Source organism: Musca autumnalis, unplaced genomic scaffold, assembly GCF_047663935.1.
Source record: "Musca autumnalis isolate F117 unplaced genomic scaffold, ASM4766393v1 scaffold_1, whole genome shotgun sequence".
Taxonomy (NCBI): Eukaryota; Metazoa; Arthropoda; class Insecta; order Diptera; family Muscidae; genus Musca; species Musca autumnalis.
Window position 1 is genome coordinate 207,119,457 of NW_027411644.1, and position 27,660 is coordinate 207,147,116.

The 27,660-nt window shown below is 37.7% G+C and overlaps 2 protein-coding genes across 25 annotated transcripts in view; one reads left to right on the forward strand and one right to left on the reverse strand.

Moving 5' to 3' along the window:
• The window catches only part of Gycbeta100B (guanylate cyclase soluble subunit beta-1-like), a 649,167-nt gene that overhangs the window by 453,451 nt on the left and 168,056 nt on the right, over positions 1-27,660 (forward strand). For 15 of the 16 annotated variants that reach the window (XM_073959955.1, XM_073959950.1, XM_073959949.1 and 12 more), the window contains one exon: positions 5,680-5,837. In XM_073959955.1, coding sequence (XP_073816056.1) covers positions 5,680-5,837 — 158 coding nt within the window. Of the gene's footprint in view, positions 1-5,679; positions 6,077-27,660 lie in introns of those variants that run through there. The other variant, XM_073959961.1, reaches the window with a different exon arrangement.
• Positions 5,486-27,660, reverse strand: part of stops (SOCS domain-containing protein stops) — a 123,795-nt gene continuing 101,620 nt past the window's right edge. For 7 of the 9 annotated variants that reach the window (XM_073959969.1, XM_073959965.1, XM_073959963.1 and 4 more), the window contains one exon: positions 5,486-6,730. In XM_073959969.1, coding sequence (XP_073816070.1) covers positions 6,160-6,730 — 571 coding nt within the window. In that variant the 3' untranslated portion in view covers positions 5,486-6,159. The remainder of the gene's footprint in view (positions 6,731-27,660) is intronic. The other 2 variants (XR_012408966.1, XR_012408967.1) reach the window with 1 other exon arrangement.

Consider the following 27,660-nt stretch of genomic DNA (forward strand, 5'->3'; position numbering starts at 1 on the left):
TGGAGGCCTATTGTTACTCCACATTGTTCTGTCATAGCTCTTCTCATAATAATATCAAGAACTATGTTAAATAGAAGCGGGATAGGACACAACCTTGTCGTACTCCAACATTAACTTTTATTTCTTTACTTACAAGTCCTTCATGAGAGATTCGGCGGTGTGCATCTTTGTATAGCTCTTTTATCAGATTAATTATTTTCTGGGGTACACCTTCACATTCCAATGCATTCCAGACAGCGTTGTGGTGAATTGTGTCGAACGCTCGTTTAAAGTCCACAAATATTAGATACAGTGGAGAACGCCATTCAGCAGACTGTTCCACGACCACTCGAATTCTGTTAATGTGGTCTACACATGATTTGTTCGGCCTGAATTCTGCTTGCTCTCGTCTCAGTTGGGGTTCAATAATTGTTGATAAGCGTTTATGAAGAATAAGTGCAACGATTTTATTCAACATATTTAGTAACGTTATTTCTCTCCACTTGCTAACATTTTGAAGATCACCTTTTTTGGGTAACTTTATGACTAATCCCTCTTTAAGCTGTTTCGGCAAGTGCTCGTTTGTCCAAAAGTGATTAATTATTGGATATATTAACCTTGTCGTTAGAGGGATATCTATTTTCAAAATTTCAGGGGGTATGCCGTCGGGCCCGCCGCTTTGCCACTTTTATGTTGCTGAACTGCTTCTGATATTTCGGCAGTTGTTGGAGCTAAAACATTAATATCTCCTCTGATATTGGATGTGTGCTGCATTGGATCACAGTCACATATATTTATATTTTCATTGTTGTTTGTTGTCAGTAGCCCTTTATAGTAATTTTCGCACGTAAGGACACCATCTTCGTTTTTGAAGGGTTTTGCGCTGCATTTGTTATTTTGTTTTGTTATTCTGTACAGGTATTTCAGTCTTCCTGTCTCACTAGCTTTTTCTGCTTCTTCTGCAAGGCTTTGACTCCAGTTCCTCTTATCTCTTCTTGCACTTCTTTTTACCTTCCTATCTCCAGAGCTGTATTGTCTTATTTCTTCTTCTTTCCGATTGGGAGAATATGGCCTTGCTGATTTCAGCTTTCAACTGTTTTCTCCTTTCAATTTGTTCCATGGTTTATTATCTTTTTTGGTGTAGCCAATTTTATTAATTGCTGCTTCCGTGAACGCAGATGCTATCGTTTTGAGATACTCTTCTATTTTTCATGCTCTGGGAGGTTGTTGACTTTTTCCTTCAGCTTGTTTGTGAAATTGTTGCACATATCATGGCTTTTGAGTTTTTTGGGGTGTAATGATCTTCTTTTGTTGGTGCGAATGAAATTTCGAAGTTTTAATCGTATATCTGCTCCTCTCTTGTTTCTCACATCTAGCAAAGATCCGATCGGGAGAAACCCATGAAACTTTGTGAATTTGTTAGTGCGGGAAAAGTGTTCCGCCTAATACAAGGTTGAAGTTGTCACATACTTCAAGTAGCAGCTCCCAATTTTCGGATAGGTGACCAATACCATGTTTCCCCATAACATTCTCTTGGTTGAAGTTGTTGCTCCCAACCTGTGCATTGAAATTACCCATTAAAATTTTGACAATCCCACGGCAGCGGGTTCTTTCGTACCGTATTGACCCGGAACAACACAAAACCAATGTTCCGGCCAGCGGCTGCCACCTCAGTGTGTACATGTTCGTATTTGTTTCGTTTTTCTGTATTGGGAGCAGCATATCCCGGAATGCCTGCTCCGAATTCTTTTGGTCCAAGCCGGGACGGAGGAAAATCCAGGACCAATATATCTGTGCTCAGTTTGTCACATCCGCATCTTCACCCACGTCCAACCTTCGGTGAGATGCAATAGATGTCAGGAGTGGGTGCATCTAAGGGGTTGCTCTGGACTCGTCCATGTGAGGGACTACGACAGGGACTATGTTGCTGCATGCTGCGTGAACACAGTCCCCAGCGAGTCGTCGTCGGATTACGAGACTCCCTCGTCGTCTGATTACGAAACTCCCCCGCAGTCCCCTCGACAACAACCGAACACGCAGCCTTTAACACCAGCCGTTGTTGTCCCAATCCCCGAAAATGCAGCCTTTTTGCAAGTGAATTGCAATGGACTCCGAGGTAAGATCGAGGAGATAGTAGATTTAATGAGTCGGAAGAACATCAAGGTCGCGGCGGTGCAGGAAACCAAGCTGAACAACAACCACAGCTTAGAGCATTGTGATGGTTACAATGTTCTGAGGAAAAATCGCACCAGAAGTGGAGGTGGGGGATTGACTTTCCTATTGCACCAGTCTGTCCAATACGGACCTATCTCGCTTGAGCCTGTCTCTTATGACCCGTACATGGAATGTATGGGGGTAGCAGTCAGGTGTGGAGCTGCCGAGATAGAGTTGCTGATTGTATACATCCCGCCGAGAAATAGCTGTATCCCTGATTATAGGCCTGGCATTAGCCCGCTCTTGCAAGGTCATAATCGTCTGGTCCTGGGGGATTTTAATGCGCATCATGAGATGTGGCATTCGGCCCTCGGAAACGACCAGAGAGATACAGCGCTGGCTGAGCAGATTGATAGCTCTACGTTTTGCACGGTCAATGAGGACGCCCCTACCAGAATTAGAGGAGAGTGTCACAGTTCGCCTGCCATAACCGTCGTGTCACCTGGTCTGACAAATGACGTTACCTGGTAACCCGTCATTTCCCTTGGATCAGACCATCTCCTCATAATTGTCTCCATTAGCAGACCTCCCGACTTCATCACCTCTGAACGCCGCACGTTCGTCAATCATTAAAAAGCTGATTGGCCGAGTTTCAGAGAGTTCACCAATCACCGCTTCAGAGAATTGCCCAATCCTTCTGATGTTCGGGTAGCGGAAAGGACGTTCCGGGACATCATCACTGCTGCAGCCGCTCGCCATATCCCTGCTGGTCGAATTCCCGAAGTAAGACCAAATTTCCCAGCAGAGGCGACGGGATTAGCAAATGAGCGTGATGAGCTTCGTCGTATCAACCCCAATGACCCCAGAGTCAGGGAGCTGACACTGGAAGTTAACAGGCTGGTCGGCGAGCATAAGCGGAACAAATGGTTAAATCATCTGAAGAGCTGCAACATTGGAGCCGGTATAGGTGAATTGTGGGCAACGGTTAAGTCACTCTCGAACCCTGGAAGAAGGGAAGATAGGACCTCAGTCACGTTTGGCGACGTTACGTTGACTGACCCGAAGAGGTGCGCAAGTAATTTCAATCGACAGTTTGTAGAGCATCCCGAGAGTGACAGGGCGAAGAGAAGAGTATTACTTCGCATCAGATCTCTTCCTGCCGAGGATGAACCACCACAATTTACAATGGATGATGTTGCCAATGCCATCAGGAACGCTATATCATCCAAAGCGTTGGGCCCTGATGGAATCTCCATGGTAATGTTGAAGCAGGTGGATGAGCCGGGAGTCGAGTATCTCACCAAAGTCTTCAACTTGTCGCTATCCACCCTCGTTGTTCCCGAAGTCTGGAAAATGGGCAGGGTGGTCCCACTACGGAAGCCAGGCAAGGATGCCAGCAAAAGTGAATCGTACAGACCGATTTCGCTTTTGTCGCCCGTAGCAAAGACACTTGAGGCCTTGCTCCTCCCCAGTATCAGAAATAGCTATCAAGTTGCCGATCATCAACATGGATTCCGTAAGCAGCACAGCACGACAACAGCGCTGCACGCCATTACCACATATACATATCTGTAAAGGACTCAACCAGAGACGGCCGTGCGATAGAACAGTGATGGTGGCGCTTGACTTATCAAAAGCCTTTGATACAGTCAGGCACTCCACGCTGTTTGAGGACATTGAGCAGAGAACCCTCCGGACAAGCTTGAATGTGAGTTGAATGTCGTGGTCGACGGTAGCAGAATTCCGACCACAAACTGCCCTAAAATTTTAGGGGTCACATTCGACACTACATTCACGTCGTGCGCACACGCCACAGCTATCTGCGACAAGTTGAAAAGTAGGAGCAAGGTCCTCAAGTCCCTGGCTGGCAGCACTTGGGGTGCAGATAAAGAAACCTTGTTGGCCACGTATAACGCGATAGGTCGGTCTGTGGTAAGCTACGCGGCTCCAGTCTGGTCCCCGAGATTGTGTGATTCGAACTGGAAAAAGATTCAAACTTGCCGGAATGCCGCCCTGAGAACAGCGACAGGGTGCCTCCTCAAATCTTTAGTGGACCGTCTACATGAGGAGGCAGAAATTCTTCCTGTAAAGCAACACAATGAGATGCTTTCGTTGCAGTACCTGCTTGGATGTTATCGTGTGAGCCATCCCAATCACCATCTTGTGGATAGGCCCGGCCCATTCAGGGACATCAGGAAGGATATCCATGCTCTAGAGGGAGAGGTCCAACGATACAGGAGAGAACCCCTAGATCAACAAGCATATCAAGCGGGATTGAATGGCATTCACACGGACGCAGTTGCCAAGGCCTTAAGCAATTATAGTGTGAATAAAGTACTCGGAGTACATCCTCTATCTATCGCAGCTGAGGATCGTCAGCTGCCACGACAAATCAGAGAAGTTTTGGCTCAACTACGCTCGGGATATTGCAGTCGCCTAAATTCGTATTGGGCGGAAATCGATCGCGCCGTGCAAGACATATGCCCAGTATGCGGCATGGGCCCGCACGACACACAACACCTTTTTAACTGCTCCGCCAAACCTACCCATCTAACTTCAGTGGATCTGTGGCTACATCCCATCGAAGCAGCCACTTTTCTTGAACTGGAGATAGACCCAGAGCCAGATTGAACAGAGGAACGAACAAATAAACATAACAAAAACACTGTTACAACAACAACAATTAAAATTTTGATGTCGCCGTGATTGATGTTGTTAAGCAAATTCGAGAGTTCGCTATAAAAACGTGATTTGCACTCTATGTCGGCTAGTTCGGTGGGTGCATAACATTGAATGCATTATGTGGGCGTTGAGTTTGTTTTGAGTCTGACCACAATTACTCTATCTGTGTGTGGTTTCCATTTAATTAGAGCTTTTTTTGGCTTCTCCAGAAAGGAGGACTACAACGCCGCTAGCTCGGGGTTGGTCGGGGGGTTTACCCGAATACACAAATTTTGATCCACCGATGTCGATTTTCTCCACTATCCGGCCATCTCACTTCGCTAACACCCAGTATCATCATATTGTAGTTGATGAATTCATTTTCTATCTGCGCCAGCTTTGATGGTTCTAACATAGTTCGTACATTCCATGAGCCTATTCGTATCCTTTGTTTCATTCCAATGGCCGTCATCGAGGGGGTTGGTATTTGGTTTTCATTTGTAATGATTTCAGTAATCAATGTAGATTCGATGGGTAGATGATGGGTCTAAGACATCCTAGACTGGTGCTGGGGCTGCCAGCTTTGCCACCAGCCAGGCGAACGCCGCTCGTATTAGCTTCCACTACATAACTATGAAGTGGTCCCCCTTTTAATAATTTTCCGCCCTTTATAATAAAACAATTTATAGTATTATGCATAGTATGTATGTATACTAATATTTTATTTATGTATTGACACCAAAGTAGTATTTGCAATAAATTTCGTTCAAAAATTCTACTTATTTATTAAAGTACAGCTACTTTATAATGCATTTTTGGTATGACTAGTAATAGTACGGAGTTATTTTTATGTTCCCTTTTAAATATATTTTCTCTTCGTTTTAGCAAATTACCATTGGCATACATTCGGGTGAAGTGGTGACCGGAGTTATTGGCAATCGGGTGCCACGTTATTGTTTATTCGGAAACACTGTAAATCTTACCAGTCGTACAGAGACAACAGGAGTACCGGGTCGGATTAATGTTAGTGAAGAAACCTACAGGTAAGTTTGGTCAATATTTTTTTACTTTTTTAAAAATTGGCAAAAGAAAAAATGTTTTGAAAAAAAAACTTTCTCCTTACCAAAAAAACAGTGTGACAGGTGAATGATGATATTACATTGAACTTTTGCTCTTCATCGCAATCTTGTTAAGGAAATGTTGTTTAACAAGAAAAGTCGAAAGAGTATTTGGGTTTTTTCTTGTGGTTCTTCTGTTTTCTGGGTTTGCCAAAAGAGAAAAATGAACAAAATCGAATCGAAGAAGATAAAATGAAAATAACAAAAACTCGAAAGTAAAAACAATGAATGACGGCAACACAGAAAATCACAATGAAAAAGGTTTATCGAAAATAATCACTGGAGCGGTGGTCGTGGTGGTGGTATCCTCATCCGACAAAGAGGATGGGGGCGAATCGGTGGCGTCTATTTTAACTTCAGCAATGCTAATGGTTTGTAATTGTTGGTCTAGTTCGGATGCTTGTCCGACTAATGTAGTATCAGTCGTAGTAGTGTTGGTGGTGGGTAATTCAGTTGAAGTGTTTGTTTCCTTAACTACATCACTATCTTCAGTTGTGGTAACAGTTTCTGTTACCGTTGCCTCAATTACTTCTAATGGAGTTGTCGATGCTGCTGCCAAAGATGTTGTGGGTTTCTCTTCCTCTTCGATGGCTGTTAGAACTTTGACTCTTGGTATAGATTTTTTTGCAGTTTTCTTTTTTTGGCTAGCCTTACTGGTTGTGGGATAATCATCATCATCGTCATTGTCTTTATCTTTATCTGGTCCTTCGATTTCCTCCATTAGATCGATGTAACGCTGTAAACGTCTTGGCAAGCGCAATGTATCAATGCCATCGGGCAATTGTCCATTATGCCGCAACAAATCACGTATACGGCAACTAAAATGAAAGCGAAAAAAGAGAGGAAAATACATGTTAATAAAAAAATGTTTAGAAAATTTGATGTGAAATATTTGTTGTAGTCACCGAAGAGTGTAAACTGTTCTGCACTCAACTATAATAATTCTGTTCCACATAATTAACAACATCATATATATGATGTATGAATTACTTTTGGGTAACATGCTATGGATATGTCCCTGATTTAATTAAGCAATTTGTTTGTTACACCACTACTCTTGTGTACCGCCAGGACTTGTGTACATTAAACATATACATATGTGCATGTTATTTTTAATTAAACTACATATGAATTCAATTAGTAAATTCATTTTCTGGCTTTGCGCTGTGGCAACATATTTGGGTGGAATTCGAACAATAAATTCCAAATACACATCCATATATGCAAACTTAGGGTTTTTATATGTTTGTGGTACACAGCTGTTCTCTTCAGTAATGACTAACTGGCTTCTTTATATACAAAAAAACGCAAACATTTATATTTATGGATTTCTGCAGTATTTATGTATAATGCAAAAAACAATGGTGCGTATACGTCGGGTTATTACTAATACGCATCCATGTAAATCAAATTATATTTCTAATGAAATGACAAGTTAGTGGGTCTGAGAGTAAATAATTTTCGGTTGTTTTTATAAAGCTTTAATTAAGATAAATTTAATTCTCAGTAACATAAATGAAAACAAATAAAAAGGATCAGTCAGCTTTGCAGACAGAGATATGCTTTTGTTAGGAAGGATTTAAATTTTAGTCATATAAATGTAGAGTGCAAAGCAACAAATAGAGAGGAATGGAGATCTCTTCTTAGTTCGGCCTATAGAACAAATGTTCTGTAATGGGCCAGCTAAGTAAGTAAGTAAGCATATAAATGTACTAATTTTTACTATTTTTCCGACAACAAAAGAGAAAAAATATTATCGTAGTAAAACTTTTTAAATTCTTGAAGTTTCTGAAGCAGACACTATATATGGGAATTTCTGAGTGAAATCAGACACTTTTTCTAAAAATGGTTTTTGATTTCCGTTATTTTTTGCTGTGTTCATGCTGGTCACCTCAAAACATTTCTGTATATGTATTTTGAGATTTTTTTTGACAAGAGATATCGCGCCCTGAAAAATTGGATTTTTTAATACTGGTCCAAATAAAAAAGGACTATAAGGCTTGGACTATTTGAAGTATATTTTTCAAGGACTATCAGGGCGTGGTTTATTTTAAGAATATTTTTCAAGGAATTTCAGGGCGTGGTTTATTTTAAGGATATTTTTTCAAGGACTTTCAGGGCATGATTTATTTTAAGAATACTTTTTTAAGGACTATCAGGGCGTGGTTTATTTTAATAATATTTTTGCAAGGACTAACAGGGCGTGGTTTATTTTAATAATATTTTTTCAAAGACTTTCAGGGCGTGGTTTATTTTAAGAATATTTTTTCAAGGACTTTCAGGGCGTGTTTTATTTTAAGAATATTTTTTCAAGGACTTTCAGGGCGTGGTTTATTTTAAGAATATTTTTTCAAGGACTTTCAGGGCGTGTTTTATTTTAAGAATATTTTTTCAAGGACTTTCAGGGCGTGGTTTATGTTAATAATATTTTTCAAGGACTATCCGGGCGTGGTTTATGTTAATAATATTTTTTCAAGGACTATCCGGGCGTGGTTTATGTTAATAATATTTTTTCAAGGACTATCCGGGCGTGGTTTATGTTAATAATATTTTTTCAAGGACTATCCGGGCGTGGTTTATGTTTATAATATTTTTTCAAGGACTATCCGGGCGTGGTTTATGTTAATAATATTTTTTCAAGGACTATCCGGGCGTGGTTTATTTTAAGAATATTTTTTCAAGGACTTTCAGGGCGTGGTTTATTTTAAGAATATTTTTTCAAGGACTTTCAGGGCGTGGTTTATTTTAAGAATATTTTTTCAAGGACTTTCAGGGCGTGGTTTATGTTAATAATATTTTTCAAGGACTATCCGGGCGTGGTTTATGTTAATAATATTTTTTCAAGGACTATCCGGGCGTGGTTTATGTTAATAATATTTTTTCAAGGACTATCCGGGCGTGGTTTATGTTAATAATATTTTTTCAAGGACTATCCGGGCGTGGTTTATGTTAATAATATTTTTTCAAGGACTATCCGGGCGTGGTTTATGTTAATAATATTTTTTCAAGGACTATCCGGGCGTGGTTTATGTTAATAATATTTTTTCAAGGACTATCCGGGCGTGGTTTATGTTAATAATATTTTTTCAAGGACTATGAGGGCGCGTCAGTCAGCTTTACAGACAGATCTTCTTTAATATTGTCAAGGCGTGGACTATTTTAAGTATGTTTTTTCAATTTAAGAATTTTATTTTAATTTTTTCATTTTAAGAATATTTTTTGGGACTATCTGGGAGCCACCGTGGTGCAATGGTATGCACACCCGCCTTGCACGATAAAGGTCGTGGGTTCGATTCCCCGGTCAGTCAACATCAAAACATTTTTTAACGGTGGCAAAATACCCCTCAGTAATGTTGGCGACATTTCCTGAGTATTTCAGCCTTGTAAAACTTCTCTACAAATGGTGTCTTAGACACGCCGTTCGGACTCGGCGATAAACAGTAGGCCCCATATCATTGAGCTAATATGAATCGGGGTGCACTCATTGATATGAGAGAAGTCTCCCTTGTCCCATCTGGGATGTTTGTGGAACAATTATTATATCTAGGCGTGGACTATTTTAAGAAAAAAATTTTCAAGGACTATCAGGACGTGGTTTATTTTAAAAATATTTTTCAAGGACTATCAAGGCTTGGTTATTTTAAGATTATTTTTTCAAGGACTCTCAGGGCGTGGTTTATTTTAAGAATATTTTTTCAAGGACTTTCACGGCATGGTTTATTTTAAGAATACTTTTTCAAGGACTTTCACGGCATGGTTTACTTTAAGAATACTTTTTCAAGGACTTTCAGGGCGTGGCTTATTTTATGAATACTTTTTCAAGGACTATCATGGCGTGGTTTATTTTAATAATATTTTTTCAAGGACATTTAGGGCGTGGTTTTTTTAAGAATACTTTTTCAAGAACTATCAAGGCGTGGTTTATTTTAGGAATATCAAGGACTATCAGGGCGTGGTTTATTTTAAGAATACTTTTTCAAGGACTATCAGGGCGTGGTTTATTTTAAGAATATTTTTCAAGGACTATCAGGGCGTGGTTTATTTTAATAATTCTTTTTCAAGGACTATCAGGGCGTGATTTATTTTAAGAATATTTTTTCAATGATTATCAGGTCGTGGTTTATTTTAGGAATATTTTTTCGAGGACTATCAGGGCGTGGTTTATTTTAAGAATATTTTCAAGGACTTTCAGGGCGTGGTTTTTTTAAGAATATTTTTTTTAAGGACTTTCAGGGCGTGGTTTATTTTAAGAGTATTTTTTTAAGGACTTTCAGGGCGTGGTGTATTTTAAGAATATTTTTTCAAGGACTTTCAGGGCGTGGTTTATTTTAAGAATATTTTTTCAAGGACTTTCAGGGCGTGGTTTATTTTAAGAATATTTTTTCAAGGACTTTCAGGGCGTGGTTTATTTTAAGAATATTTTTTCAAGGACTTTCAGGGCGTGGTTTATTTTAAGAATATTTTTTCAAGGACTTTCAGGGCGTGGTTTATTTTAAGAATATTTTTTCAAGGACTTTCAGGGCGTGGTTTATTTTAAGAATATTTTTTCAAGGACTTTCAGGGCGTGGTTTATTTTAAGAATATTTTTTCAAGGACTTTCAGGGCGTGGTTTATTTTAAGAATATTTTTTCAAGGACTTTCAGGGCGTGGTTTATTTTAAGAATATTTTTTCAAGGACTTTCAGGGCGTGGTTTATTTTAAGAATATTTTTTCAAGGACTTTCAGGGCGTGGTTTATTTTAAGAATATTTTTTCAAGGACTTTCAGGGCGTGGTTTATTTTAAGAATATTTTTTCAAGGACTTTCAGGGCGTGGTTTATTTTAAGAATATTTTTTCAAGGACTTTCAGGGCGTGGTTTATTTTAAGAATATTTTTTCAAGGACTTTCAGGGCGTGGTTTATTTTAAGAATATTTTTTCAAGGACTTTCAGGGCGTGGTTTATTTTAAGAATATTTTTTCAAGGACTTTCAGGGCGTGGTTTATTTTAAGAATATTTTTTCAAGGACTTTCAGGGCGTGGTTTATTTTAAGAATATTTTTTCAAGGACTTTCAGGGCGTGGTTTATTTTAAGAATATTTTTTCAAGGACTTTCAGGGCGTGGTTTATTTTAAGAATATTTTTCAAGGACTTTCAGGGCGTGGTTTATTTTAAGAATATTTTTCAAGGACTTTCAGGGCGTGGTTTATTTTAAGAATATTTTTCAAGGACTTTCAGGGCGTGGTTTATTTTAAGAATATTTTTCAAGGACTTTCAGAGCGTGGTTTATTTTAAGAATATTTTTTCAAGGACTTTTAGGGCGTGGTTTATTTTAAGAATATTTTTTCAAGGACTTTCAGGGCATGGTTTATTTTAAGAATATTTTTTCAAGGACTTTCAGGGCATGGTTTATTTTAAGAATATTTGTTCAAGGACTTTCAGGGTGTGGTTTATTTTAAGAATATTTTTTCAAAGACTTTTAGGGCGTGGCTTATTTTAAGAATATTTTTTCAAAGACTTTTAGGGCGTGGCTTATTTTAAGAATATTTTTTCAAAGACTTTTAGGGCGTGGCTTATTTTAAGAATATTTTTTCAAAGACTTTTAGGGCGTGGCTTATTTTAAGAATATTTTTTCAAATACTTTTAGGGCGTGGCTTATTTTAAGAATATTTTTTCAAAGACTTTTAGGGCGTGGCTTATTTTAAGAATATTTTTCAAAGACTTTTAGGGCGTGGTTTACTTTAAGAATATTTTTTCAAGCACTATCAGGTCGTGGTTTATTTTAAGAATACTTTTTCAAGGACTATCAGCGCGTGGATTATGTTAAGAAAACTTTTTCAATGTCTATCAGGGCGTCGTTTAATGTAATAATATTTTTTCAAGGACTTTCAGGCCGTGGTTTATTTTAAGAATAGTTTTCAAGGACTATCAGGGCATGGTTTAATTTAAAAATATTTGTCGTGGTTTATTTTAAGAATACTTTTGCAAGGACTATCAGGGCGAAGTTTATTTTAATAATATATTTTAAGGACTATCAGGGCGTGGTTTATTTTAAGAATACTCTTTCAAGGACTATCAGGGTATTTTAATAAAATTTTTTCAAGGACTATCAGGGCGTGGTTTATTTTAATAATATTTCACAAGGACTATCAGGGCGTGGCTTGATTTTCGAATATTTTTTCAAGGACTATCAGGGACGTGGCTTGATTTTCGAATATTTTTTCAAGGACTATCAGGGACGTGGCTTGATTTTCGAATATTTTTTCAAGGACTATCGGGGCGTGGTTTAATTTAAAAATATTTGTCGTGGTTTATTTTAAGAATACTTTTTCAAGGACTATCAGGGCGTGGTTTATTTTAAGAATATGTTTTTTCAAAGACAATCAGGGCGTTGTTTATTTTAAGAAAATTTTTTGAATGACTATCAGGACGTGGTTTATTTTAAGGAAATTTTTTCAAGGACTTTCACGGCATGGTTTATTTTATGAATACTTTTTCAAGGACTTTCAGGGCGTGGTTTACTTTAAGAATACTTTTCAAGGACTTTCAGGGCGTGGCTTATTTTAAGAATACTTTTTCAAGGACTATCAGGGCGTGGTTTATTTTAATAATATTTTTTCAAGGACATTCAGGGCGTGGTTTATTTTAATAATATTTTTTCAAGGACTATCAGGGCATAGTTTATTTAAAGAATATTTTTTCAAGGACTTTCAGGGCGTGGTTTATTTTAAGAATACTTTTTCAAAGATTATCAGGGCGCGTCAGTCAGCTTTACAGACAGAGATATGCTTTTGTTAGGAAGGATTTAAATTTTAGCATATAAATGTACTAATTTTTACTATTTAACAACATAAAGGAAAAATTATTATCGTAGTAACAATTTGTAGATTCTTGCAGTTTCTGGAGCAGGCACTATATATGGGCATTTTTGAGTGAAATCGGACACTTTTACAAAAACTGATTTTCGATTTCCGTTTTTCACACAACAAAACATTTCATATATTTTTCAGATTTTTTGTCTAACGGTTCCAGAGATATCGCGCCTTGAAAAAATCGAATTCTATAAAAACTATATTGAAAGTATTATATTTTATTGTATTAAACTACGATTAATTACAAATATTTTAAGTTTTATTTGGTGGTAGGATTCGAATAATTTCTGTTGTTTCTAAGTTTTTCCTTTATAAAAAGTTGCATTTTTTCCAAATTTGTTTTGTTGTTTTATTTAGGAATTTATATTAAACGTCTTAAAAACTTAGTCAGTTTTAGATTTTGAAAAAGAGTTTATCAATTATTATACCAGCCGGACAATAAGCTAACTAAATTTATGATCAAATAACTACAGTTCCGGAATTTTTTCAATCCGCCATCGGAGGAATAATCTACCAAATTTTAAAGTGACATTTTTCTCCAGAGTATGATTATTTAAAAATGAAGAACGACTTGAATTTGAAATATTAAATGGCTAAACTTTTCGCGGGCTCAAAAACAACTTCATTCAGTTATACCCTCTAATGCTCCTACACTAATTGCTAAACCATTCATAAAATCGCAAAATGCAAAAGTTTTTAAAATGTTTAAGATAAATTCCTAAATAAAATAACTAAACCAATGTTAATGAATTTAACTTTTTATTTTGTTAGAAAAATAACACATTTTCCACAGTGGTATATAGAAAACAATTTCTGGACAAATTTAAAAAATTATGAAACATGTATCACTCGGTTCTGCCGACAGAGATATACCCCCAGCCTATGTGAGTTGAAATTTTCATCTACGGACTGAACGAATGTATTTAAGGTATTTTCAGAATATTGTGGCCCTTTTGGGATATTTAAACTTGCCGACAAAAATGTGGATTATGATTTGAGTTCAAAAGTGTTGCGAAGGTGGTACTTGAAGGAATGAACCGACATAGTCCATTATGGATTTGGGATTCATATCTTTTCAATAGATATCGCGGGGTTTCAGTGGGGTTTCGTATAACTTTTGACCCAGTATTCCAGAAAGCATGGACTTGTCCACGGAAAACATAATATCGTTGTAAGCATGTCCACAACGAACAGCATCGGTACACATTTCCAAAGGATCTTCGAACAGACCCCCAACTGCTGTTAGACACAAATGTTGAACTTTTTTGGGGGAGGTACCCTAAGGAGTTGGTTGCCCCGTTCAAGAGATGTAGTGCATACCATTTTAATGACATTTTTTAAATTTTGGGGCTAAGTACCAGAAGTTGTGGACCGGTATTGCCAATCTTCGAACTGAAAATAAGCTTGGACAAAATATGACGATGGTCAAATTTTGGACCAACTCAGGTGATCAGTTCCAGATTTATCCAGCCATTATATATGGTGCCATAGGGGGTTTTTTACAACTTTCGAGCTAATTCTCAAGAAGTATGGTCTTGTCTTGAAAAAATTTTATCTTCGTAATTGAGACAATCGAAGTGATTCGAGAGCAGGTCTTAAAGTGAACTTATCCGAAATTTTGTGTGGGAGGTACCCATTTGAACCTGATCTATATCTGGTAGATGGTTAAAATGTGGACTAAATCGGTCACTTCCTTCAAGACTTATTGAACTATTGTGGGGGAGGTATCTGAAAGAGTGGACCGATATGCCTTATCTTCGAACTTAAACTAAGTTTGGACAAAATATTACAAACGCCAAATTTTGGACCGAATAGGCAGATTCGTTCTATAGTTAACTTGTGCTCCAACCGCAACACACGGGGTCATAGGTATTTTTTTGCACCTTTCAGACTATTTTCTCTGGAAGTATGAACCCTGATGAAACTTGTGCAGTCGTGTGGGGGTGGGGGGGCGGCAGTGAGTACAAATTGTTACAACAAAGCGATTGGAGAGAGTAAACTGAACATTTCTGAAATTTTGTGTGGGAGGTACACGAAGGAGTGGACCTATCGAATCCATATTGAAATCTCATATAAGTCTGGTAGAAATTTCACGATGAGCAAAGTATGGACCAAATACATTACTCCCTTCAAGAGTTATCGTCTGTACAATCTTTTGGAACATTTTCGAGCTTTTGTGGGGGAGGTACCGGAAGGAGTGAACCAATACAACTCGACTTCGAACTTAAACTAAATTTAGACAAAATATTACGAAAGGCAAATTTTGGATTGAATATGTTGATCGGTTGGAGAATTATCGTGCGCTCCTGCCAGACAGATAGACAGACGGACGGACGGACTAAACTCCAAAATGTCTGAAACGGATTTCGTCTAAACATACTTGGGGTCTAAAACCATTATTTCGTTAGAATACATGCTGAGGGTATAATAAAAAATGATTAAAAAAATTAAGTTTCAGTGTTTTATCTATGAATGCACTTAAAACTAGAAAATAATTTGTCGCTTAGCCTCAATAAGTATATTCTTCCTCATGATGGAACCTCTCAAATAAACCGCTTGCCGTTTAATTTTGGCTCCATTTTTAATTTAAATGCAAGCTTTTATTTGAGAGATTCCATCATGAGGAAGAATATACTTATTGAGGCTAAGCGACAAATTATTTTCTAGTTTTTAATTTTTTTAATCATTTTTTATTTTTAAGTTTTTAGTACATACATTTTTTGACAACTAAGAAGTCCATAACCAAATTACAGTAAATTTTGGCCGAAAATGTTAATAAAAAATTTTAAATTGCCTGAAATCGTGTGGTACCTTTATATGGGAGCTACACCAATATCTGACCCATGTCCACAATTTTTGGTGGGGAAGTTTCTGTACGATTGGGTACTCCAAATGTCAAGTTACAGCCAATTCGGACTAAAAATGAACACAAAATCCTCAAAACACCTGAAATCGGGTGCTACCGCTATATTGGGGCTATAGTAAAATATGGACCTATATTGGTTTCGGTTTAATATTTATGTATTGTCATTCAAATCTGAAAACTGTGAAAAGTTTCAGTTCAATTGGTCAACTGCAAAATGAAAATAAATTACTAGATTTGAACTAAACAGACAGGAACCAAAGCAATTTAAATAAAACACTGTAAAAATCAAAACAAATATTAATAAATGCAACTTTTTATTTTGCTAGCAAAATAAGACATTTTGCGCAGTGGTATATAGGACAAAATTTTTTGACAAATATTAAAAAATCCCACTACCAAATAGGACTTAAAATTTTTTAATACAAAAAATGTCAAACAAATTTAAGAGTACAATCATTGATAAAAATTGATTTTAAATATTAAATCGTAAAAAATTGTATCCGAGCCCCCGTGCAAATTTTTTTTTTTCAATTTTTATAGATTGCTGATAAAAAATAAAAAAAAAATATTTTTTCTATTTGGAACAATATTAAAGAAGTTTTGACTATTGCTTTCCATATAGTTTTTATTTAATTCGATTTTTTCAAGGCGCGATATTTCTGGAGCCGTAGTATAAAAATCTGAAAATATACTCGTATTGAACTATTTTGCTGATGAGCAGCATCAAATAATAAAGGTAATCTAAATTTCACTTGTTGAAAAAGTGTCAGATTTTACTCAGAAATCGCCATGTATTTTTTTAATTTGGATAATTCAAAATATACTATTATGTATTTATGTAGATATTTCAAAATCCGACTTAAACAAGAATATTTTTATGCTCTGTATTATTAGTAATCCTTCAAACTAATATTTTATTTTATGTTATTGTTTTTAATTTCAATTTTATATATGAGTTTTTGCCCTAAAGAAACACAATTCATTAGAATAAAAACTAAAACAAAGAGAATAATTTCTATTATTACATGGATTATGCAGAGAAGTATTAAGAAATATTAACGCATTGTTTCTCTCCCACATGCATACGCAGAGCAAAGTAATTTCAATGATATCCTTGGAAAATGTAATAAACGAAGACGAAAGAATAGAAAACTTCTTTTTTCTCGTAAGTTGAGTAAGGGTATTAGCAGCTTAACATTCAATCAAATGTGACGCGTAAGGACTTGCCTACAAGAGTGGGTGGGTGAAAATAATCTACATGATTTTATTTTATTAAATTTTACACTGCTCTATGAAAGTTTAGTTTAGTTTTTTTGCATTCTTTTCTTAACTCTCTGTTCTTTGGAAATAAGAATGAAAGCAATTTGAAACCAATGAATATGTCAGCACGTCTGTCTATGTGACTTGTGAAGAAAAGTTTTTTTTTTTTTGCAAAATAAAATTCGACAAGTTATTTCCTATTCTATTGAATTCTTTGTTCAGTATTTTTCTTGTTTGTTTACTTTATTTCCAAATAGTAGTTTCCTTTTTCATTTGTTCTACAGTTACAACATTTCTGTACAAAACTTTGTAATCAATACAACGTCTAACTGAAAAATAATAGAAATAATTTATAAAGGAATCTTAAGCTTATATTACAAACATCACTATAGGGGACGTGTGTGTGTGCAATGTACGCCTTGCGACACTCCGACAGAGAAATACATATTATTTTTCGGCTGCGGCTGAAACCCCACAGCAGAAGTCTAATCATAATCTCTGACTATTTCGGCTATTATAAACTTAGCTATAATTTGTGTCATACGTCGTCGTTCTGACTTGGCTCTAAAAAGGATGCCACATATTATTGAGTTAAAATTGAATCGGCCAGTACTCATTGATACAAGAGAAGTCATGACATTTCTCTACGTTGTTTTTTTTTTTTAAGAATAGCGTAATGCTTTCTGTTTTTATATATGTACAGTGGCGGTCATATAATTAAGAACGACAGCATATTAACAAGCATTTGCCTTGCTACGTTCCAAATATTTGAATATTTATATGGAATTTTGTTTTTTCATGTATGGAATAAAATTTGCAAATAAAGTACACAGTAAAGACTTTCAGATAAAGTCAAAACATGACTAAAACTAAGAACGATGTAGTAGTAAAGGTTACCTAAAGGTAATTCTTATACACAATATGTGTATATTATGTAATGTATTTTAGAAATCGGTTACTTTGATCCGTTTTTGGTATCTAATGTTCTTCAATGGTACATATTATTAAGTCTAAGTTTGATAATTTATCCATACATAATATTTCCCAAAATTTACCCATAATTTATTATACACTCGTCATTTATGCTAACGAGGGTATATACATTTTCATATGTGCAAAATGTGCCTCATCGAAATAATGGTTTTAGACCCCAAGTACGTTTGAACAAAATCCGTTTCAGACAATTTGGAGTTGATTTAGCCATGTCTGTCTGGCTGGCTGGAGCGAGCGACAACTCTCTAACCGATGTTGTTGTTGTTGTAGCAACGCATAGATGTTCGTTCGTGTATTATTTCAGTTATCAAGTTCCTCTGTATACAGACTCAAGAATTCTGCAACCTGGACTGGTTGCGTCCATAAAGAATGAGGAGACAGAGTATCGTGTGGTCCCAATCCACATGCCGGGCATATGTTGGGTATCGTGGCGTCAATTCTGGCCCAATACGAATTGAGGCGGCTGCGTCGTCCGGATCTTAACTGAGCTAAAACCACTCGTGTTTGCCTTGGCAGCTGGCGTTCTTCTGCTGCGATGGATGGGGGATGGTTTCCAAGCACGGCATTCACACTATATCCTCGTACTGCTTGCGCAACCATGTTGGAGTGAATGCGATTCAAGCCTGCCTGATAGGCTCGTTGATCTAGCGGTTCTCTTTTATACCTTTGGACTTCTCTCTCTAGATCATGAAGGTCTCTCCTGACGTGCCTGGGTGGGGGGAGCCGGTCCATTAAATCGTGACAGGGATGCTCACTGCGGTAACACCCTAGCAGGTACTGCATCGACAACATCTTATTGTACTGACGCACCGGTAAAACCTTCGCCTCCTCATGAAGATGGTCCACTGGTGTCATGAGGAGTCACCCTGTTACAGTCCTCAGGGCGGCATTCTGGCAGATTTGAATCTTCTTCCACTACGATGCCCTAACCTTGCGGACGACGCTGGCGCCGCATAGCTTACCACAGACCGGCCTATTGCATTGTAGGTGGTCAACAAGGTTTCTTTATCAGCACCCCAAGTGCTGCCGGCCAGCGACTTGAGAACCTTATTCCTACTTCTGATCTTATTGCAAATAGCTGTGGCATGCGCGGACGACTTGAACATGCTATCGAACGTTACACCCATTATTTTATGGTAGTTAGTGGTCGGAATCAGTGCACCATCGACCAATATGTTCAGTGGGAGCCTCATCTCAGCCGTCCATGTGGTGAACAGCGTGGCTGTTGATTTAGCGGCGGATATTTTCATATTCCTCAGATGGAAGAACTGCACTAGGTCAGCTATGTAGACATTTAACCTATCACATATGTCATCGATTATAGGTCCCGACGCCAAGATCGTACAATCATCCGCATACATCACGATCTCTATGCCGTCTGGAGGGTGTGGAATTTCGGAAAGGTAGAGGTTAAACAGTTCCGGAGATATCACCCCTCCTTGGGGAACTCTTGTTTCACACTACGGGTTTTGGACTTCTTGTTTCTGAATTCTACAAACGACTGGCGTCCACACATATAGTTGATTACCCAACGTTTCAAACATGGCTGGAGATTAGTTTTCTCTATATCCTCGAACAGCTTGGCATGGTTGACGGCATCGAAGGCCTTCGATAGGTCAAGAGCCACCATGACTGTTCGGTCGCACGGCCTTTTCTGGTTCAGTCCTCTACTGATATGTGTGGATATGGCATCTAATGCTGTTGTAGCACTATGCATTTTCCGAAATCCAGTTGATGTTGGGCAACTGGAAAATACCTTCTCATCGTGGGGAGGAGTAGCGCCTCTAGGATCTTTGCTACTGGCGACAGAAGTGAAACCGGCCTGTACGATTCACCTCTGCTGGCATCCTTGCCAGGTTTCAGTAGCGGGACCACCCTGCCAACTTTCCAGGCATCCGGTACAACATGGGTGGCTAACAATAGGTTGAGAACACTTGTTAAATACTCAACTCCAGGTTCATCCAGCTGCTTAAGCATTACCATCGATATTCGGTGCGGGCCCAACGCTTTGGATGATTTAGCGTTTCGGATGGCATCTGCAACATCGCTCATCGTAAATTGTGGTGGTACCTCCTCGGCTGAAAGAGCTCTTCTTATACGGCGTAGCACACTTCTCTTCGCCCTATCACTCTCGGGGTGCTCTATGAACTGCCGGTTAAAATAACACGCGCACTTCTTTGGGTCAGTTACTGTCACGCCGTTAAAAGTAACAGCCGTTCTGTCATCCTTCTTTTCCGGACTCGAGAGTGATTTAACCGTTGCCCACAATTTACTTATTCCTGCACCAATGTTGCATTGCTTCAGATGGTCTAGCCACTTTTTCCGCTTATGTTCGCCCACTAGTCTGTTGACTTCAAGAGTAAGTTCTCTAACTCTTGGGTCTTCGGGGTTCGTACGACGAAGCTCATCACGTTCATTTGCTAGTCCCGTCGCCTCTGCCGGGAAATTTGGTCTTATTTCGGGTATTCGACCAGCAGGTATGTAACGAGCGGCTGCTCTAGTGAGGATGTCTCGGAAAGTTCTCTCAGCTACCCGAGGATCTGAGGGAGTGGGCAATTGTCTGAAGCGGTGATTGGTAAATTCTCTGAAGCCATGTTAATTAGCTTTCCCATGGTTCAGGAAAGTACGGCGTTCAGAGGTTATGAAGTCGGGTGGTCTATTTACGGAGACTATGATAGGGAGGTGGTTCGAACTAAGGGAAATGACGGATTGCCAGGATACGTCATTTATCATACCTGGTGCCACAATGGTGATATCTGGCGAGCTGTGGCAGTTTCCTCTAATCCTCTTAGGAGCGTCTTCATTCACCGTGCAAAACGTGGAGCTATCGATTTGCTCTGCCAGCGCTGTACCCCTCTGGTCGTTAACTAGGACGGAGTGCCAAAGCTCATGATGAGCATTGAAGTCCCCTAGCACCAGACGGTTATCGCCCTCTAAAAGCAAACTAATATTGGGCATATAACGCCGGGCACAGCTATTCATCGGCGGTATGTACATATTAAGCAGCTCTACCTCGGCAGTACCACACTTTACTGCTACCCCCATACACTCCATGTATGGGTCACTAGAGTCAAGCTCAAGCGAGATAGGTCTGTACTGGACAGACTGGTGTATTAGGAAGGCAAGTCCTCATCCTCCGCTTCTTGTGCGATCCTTCCGCAAATCGTTGTAACCATCACAACGTAAGCTACAGGTGGCGGTGAGCTTTGTTTCCTGGATCGCGTCGACCATGATGTTTTTCCGACTCATATAGTCCACAATTTCACTGACCTTATTGCGGAGACCGTTGCAGTTGAATTGCAGGAATGATGCATTTATGTGTTTGTGTACTCTCTAACCGATCAACCGATTCGGTTCAAAAATTGACTTTCGTAATATTTTGTCCAAACTTAGTTTAAGTTCGAAGATGGGTTATAGCGGTTCACTCCTTCCGGTACCTTCCCCACAAATGTTCTTAAATGTTTGGAAAATTTGTGCACACGATAACTCCTGAAGTAAATAACCGATTTGGTCGGTGAAATTTCTACCAGACTTAGATGAGGTTCCAATATGGACTCAGCAGTCCACTCATTCGGGTACCTCCCACACAAGAAGATTTCGGAAAAGTTCAGTTTAGGACCTTCACTCGAATCGCTTTTATTTTTGTGTAACAAATTGTATTCACTGTCCCTAATACGATGGTAGAAGTTTCATCAGGGGCAAGTACATACTTCTTGAGAAAATAGCCTGAAAGTTAGAAAAAAAAAACTCTATGACACCGTGTGTAGTGGTTGGAGCGCAAGATAACTCTCGAACGGATATGCCGATTTGGTCCAAAATTTGGCATTCGTAATAATTCGTTAAAACTTGGTTTAAGTTCGAAAATAAGCCATATCGGTCCACTCCTTCAGGTACCTCCCGCACAAAAGCCCAAACATTTTCGGAAAAATAGTGTGCATGATAACTCTTGAAGGGAGTGACCAATTTGGTCCATACTTTACACATCCTAATATATCTACTAGATATAGATCGGGTTCGAATATGGACTAAATTTGCTCATTACTTCGGGTACCTTCCACACAAAATTTTGAATAAGTTCACTTTAAGACCCGCTCTCGAATAACTTTGATTTTTGTTGAAGCAACTTGCATTCGATGCCTCAATTACGACGGTAAAAGTTTCAGGGGCAAGTTCATACTTCGTGAGAAAACAGCCGGAAAAATGTAAAAAACCCCTATGTGGCCATATGTAGTGGCTGGAGACCACGATAACTCTAGAAATGATAAACCGATTTGGTCCAAAATTTGGCCTTCGTCATATTTTGTCCAAGCTTAGATTCAGTTCGATGATGGGCAATATCGGTCAACAACTTCCAGTACTTCCTCCCCATTATTTAGAAAATATCACTAAAATTGTATGCACGATATCTCTTGAACGGGGCAACCAATTTGGTCCAAACTTTGAATCTCCTAATATGTTGTCCAAATTAAGTTTAACTTCTAAATTTGCCCATATCGGCCTTCTCCTTAGGATACCTCCCACACAATAGTTAAACATTTGTGCCTCAGAGCAGTTGGGGGTTTGTTCGAAGATCCTTTGGAAATGTATACCTACGCTTTTCGTTGTGGTCCTGTTTACAGCCATTATATGTTTTCCGTGGACAAGACAATGCTTCCTGGCATACTGGTCCAAAAGTTATACGAAAACCCACTGAAATGACTAGTGAGCGCGATATCTATCGAAAATATATGACTCCAAAATAAGACCCACTTCCATTGTCGGTACATTCCTTTAAGTACGTCCTCCGCAATACTTTTGAACTTTAATTCTAATCCACATTTTTGTTGGTAAATTCAAATCTTCAAAAAGTGCTACAAATTTAAAAAAAAAAAGCTCTAAATACATTTGATGAGTCCGTAGATGAAAGTTTAAATTTACATAGGCTGAGGGTATATCTATGTCGGTAAAGCCAACTGATACTTTTTTATTTGTTTTATTTTTGCGATCTAAGACCACAGTTTTGGTTTCCTCTCACTCCGTCGATGACGCTCTGAACGATACCTTGTGATTGTGTTCCATAAAATGCGCTTATTTATTATTAAATGGATTTTAGCACACTTTTTTGAGGCCTTTACTAAATATTTATCCGTGAAATAGGTTCACATGAACCATTTCCAACTTATAAATTGGTAAGACTGTTGTCTGCAGGTAGTAGACAAAACTTGACCCAATGCTAATACATCGTAATATTTTTTTCGAAGTTGGGCTATATCGGTCTCCTCCTTCGGGTATTAGAGATACAAAAGTTAAAACATTTTTGATTTATAGCAGGCTTGGTAGAGTATCATTTTAGCAATTTTAGCCGATAGCATTTCATGCTGTTTTGATAACAACCATATAATTATTTTATAGAAAGGGTCATTTTTCCCGAGAAAGCGAACGAAAAGATTTAAATTCTGAAATCACCAAGTAAAATAACTGCCGAGATATATCATTGGCGAATTGAGTATACGATTTGGTTCAAACTTTTCACATCGTATCATTTCTACTAAACTTCGAAGGCGGGGTATTCCACAAGAGTTAAAGTTTTTCCACTTGAAATCGGTCCACTTCTTCCGGTAACTCTTCCACGAAATTTTCCCTATAAGGAAACTCGAAAACTCTCGAACCAATCATAATTTTCGTAATATTTCTTGCAGACATATATATCGCTCATTTACTCAAAGAGTGGCATAACTCAAAAATTCCTTTTTCTATATTAGCAATTTCTATTTTTTCTACGACTTCTACTTAATCTTGTGTCAAATTTTCGTCCTCATATCTCTTAAACTCAACGACTAGGGGTTTGGCACAATTCAGCAAAAAAAAATGTTTGGGCTTATGAAGTTCTAAAACACTTTAAATCATGCTTGATCTTGTACAGAAATATGGCACTGACATCTGGCTAGCTTTTAGCAAAATATGGTGAAAGTAGTTATTTTATTTGCTATGTAAATATTTTTTTAAGTTGGGAAGTCAAATTTCCGTCTCCAACTTAAATCGCGCATTTCTCGAAACTGGATTTGTTGAGATGTGTCACTCATTGAGTAAATGCGCGGATATGTAGATCAAGTTCTAATATGGACTATAAGGTGTGCAACCAATTTTGGGTGTCTCCCATAGCGACATATTTCGTATAGCTTTGACATTTTTTGCAACTGATTGTTCTCGCGGCCCCTATTGCGTCGATACATTTTTTCGAGAACAAGTTCATACTTCCTGTGATAATGGCCAAAAATGTGATCAAACATTTAGACTTTGTAAAATTTTTTAAAAGCATTCATTAAGTTCCATGATTGTGTATATCGGACAACATCTTTGGGTATCTCCCTCACAGAAGTTCATTTTGAAATTTATACCGAATGAACTCCTTCTGTTCCTGTTTGCAGTGATATAATGTGTTTCGTACAATTCTAAGATGACCAACAAAATGACGTGTGGGTACGTTGAGGAGAGACTGACATTGCACACTGGTCCCAACCTGCGACAAAAATAGATATCAGCAAATCTCTGCGACAATTTTTTTAATGAATGTTCGGAATAGTGTCAAGTTTACAAAAAAATTCGGTTCCAGCTGCATATATATATTTGTCGCACAAACCTTTATTATATCCCCTACCATGAAATATTCTGACCTCAAATGGAATAATTTGTTTCCTTGCCTGTCAATGATACCAGTCGGAGACGTTTTTTGACCAACCACTAAGAACTTCAAATAGCAAATTACAACCAATTCGAACCGAAATTGTAGATTAAAACCTCAAAATAACTGAAATAGGTACCGTAATATGAGGGCTATACCGAAACCTGGACCTTATACCACGATTTTTGGCGCAGAAGGGTTGTGATCATTGGGAACTCCAAATGGCAAATTACAAACAATTCGGGCCTAAAATGTTGATAAAATCTACAAAATACCTGAAATCGGGAGGTATCGTAATATGATAGCTATGCCGAAACCAGGACCCAAGGCCACAATTTTTAGTGCAGAAGGTTTTTGACCATTGGGAACCCCACATACCAAAGAACAGCCAATTATGGTCGAAAATGTATATAAAAGCTTCAAAATACCTGAAATCGGGTTGTACCGCTACATGGGGCTATAGGAAAAACTGGACCCATATTGATGATTTATTGGCTAAAGTGTTTTTTACTTATTTTTAGCATATACTGAAAAAATCAGATTGATCCGACGATAATAAATATTTTGTCGCACCTTCCTATACAAGTGGGACCACTGTGCATTGGTCCAAATTTTGCACATCGAAATATTTCCTCAAACTTAAACTCCTTCCGACATCTGCTTTACAAAAGTTCAAAATTTTCGCTTAAGTGTGGTGTGTCCTGTGTGGTACTGTTTACAGCTATATGATGAAGGTTTCTTGGGTAAATCCATGCTTCAAGATATAATGATCCAATAGCTCTAAAAAATCCTAAGGTAAACGACCAACTTAAATAGCAGAAGTTAACGACAATCGAAAGGAGTGACAGACATTGGTCAACACTTTGCACATCGTAAAATTTTTTCGGAACATACATCAAGTTCTAAGAAGGTCTATATCTGACAACAACTTCGGGTGTTAAGTGTATTTTAAGAGCTATTCAAGGTTTGTTTTGAATTTTCATTGAAGTCAATTCCTGAGATAATGACCTCAACAAAATTCCTTTACAAAACCTCAAAAAATCCTTCGATGTCAAATAAAAGAGTGGTAACGCGGTATTTTAGTTATTTTAAATTTTTAGCTGAATTTTTTCCAAAATAGCTGCAAATTTGACCCTGGGTTCCCAGTGCTCATAAAACATCTCCACTTAAAATTGTGGACATAAGTCCACCCGATTTCAGGTATTTGTAAGTTTTTTTTTTTTAATTTTCGGTCTAAATTTACTGTTATTTGATCTTAAGGGTCCAAAAACTTTTCCAACACAGGTCCATATGGGAGTTTCACGTATTTTGTAGCTTTTAGGACAGTCAAGAAACTTCCCCAGTAAAATTTGAAAACATAAGTCGACATTTTGGCATACAACGGAACTGCCCGATTTCAAGTATTTTGTATTATATATTTACATTTTCCCCAAAATTAATTGAGGACATTGGTACTTTCGTAACAGAAAGAAGACTAATTATTTCATTTTCTAATTTTGCTGAGGAAGACAATAATTCCTGAGGTATTAACACCGAAATGTAGAGTGAGTGGTTAAATCTGTCAGTGGAAAGATTAGGTCCACTGTTTATGATCTACCCCACGAACATGTAATTATGTAGGCTGAAATTTTTCAAAATTTAATTTTTCACCTACGAACATTCTATTTATTTTTAACATTAAAAATCTGTTCTTAGTACACTTATGTTCATCGCTTCAGTTACACTGTGCAACATTTTTAAGGTGATCTTGTGCAAACAATTCGAACTGTAGATTTTTTGAAAGTACAGACCCAAACGACAAGAAACCCTAGTTGGGTTTTGTTCTGTCAGATCCAGCTCGGATTTTATGGCCCCATCTAAACATGGTTAAATATTGAGTTTTTAAAGAAATTCGGGGTTATATCTCTGAAACCAATGCGAATCTTCTTCTGACCTCTGAAGCAAATTTGTAGATAAGGACAAGGATACAATATTTGGAGAAATAATGAACTCGAAAAACTACATTTATTGCCTAAAATTTCAAAATATATGTAAAAATACCACAATTTTTATACATTTCGCACCGTATCTCCAAAACCGTTAACTTTTTCTGAATATTTTCTTTTGGAAAAATATTCCTTGGAATGTAATACACAACTCTTCAGAACATGTCATTGTTGCAAGATGCCTCTATCCCGTTGTTTTCAGTACATTTTTCAACGACGATTTAATAAACATGTCAATAATGTAGTGAAATCCGAAATGCGAGAATAAACTGTTGGTGTGAACTGTGTTTGAAATACGTGTTGTAAAAGGTATGATGCAAAATACTGCTGAAAAAACATGAAGTAAGCATTTTAGAGTTTCAGAATGTTCTAAAGAATTGTTGAGAACTTTATTTGGAAGATTTTTGCAAAAGGTTACTTGGTTCAACTCCCAATAGTTTAGCCGATACTGACCAGAATTTCAGCAATTATGTAAAATTTTGTATATTTTATAGATTTTGATGCCCTAGATGGAGTTTTTCTTATGTGGTTTCTTCAAAAGATAAGTTCTACTAGTTTAGGGCTATAATATTGCTAAAGACAGCAAGGCCAAATTCCTATTCGTTTCTGAGATAAAGGCCTGATAAATGCAAAAAAGTGTAGATTTAGCCCATTTTAGATGAGGCCATAAAATCCGAACTGGATCTGACAGGACAAAACCCAACTAGGGTTTTTGTAGTCTAAATATGTACTTTCAAAAAATCCATACTAGAAGTTGTTTGCATTTTCAGTGTTGCACAGTGTTATTGTTGTTTGCACTGATACGCCCAGGGTATACCTAAGACGGCAAAGATGACTGATACTTTTTATTTTGTTAAGTTTAAGTTTAATTCCTGTGGTCTTATCGATTTTTTTTCGTTTGGATGTACAAACTTCCTCCTATTAGACCTAAAGTTCTAATAACCTACAGCCACAAACTAAAAGTGAGTGAATTCTGAAAATGATGCTTGATGTGAGGATGACCAACATCAGTCCTATCCACTTTTAGATCCCCACCAAATTCTGAAAAATGTTATTTTGCGGTAAAGTTTAAGATTTATTTGAGCATCGTTTTGAAACACGTATATATGTTTATTAATGGTGGCTATACTTCCGG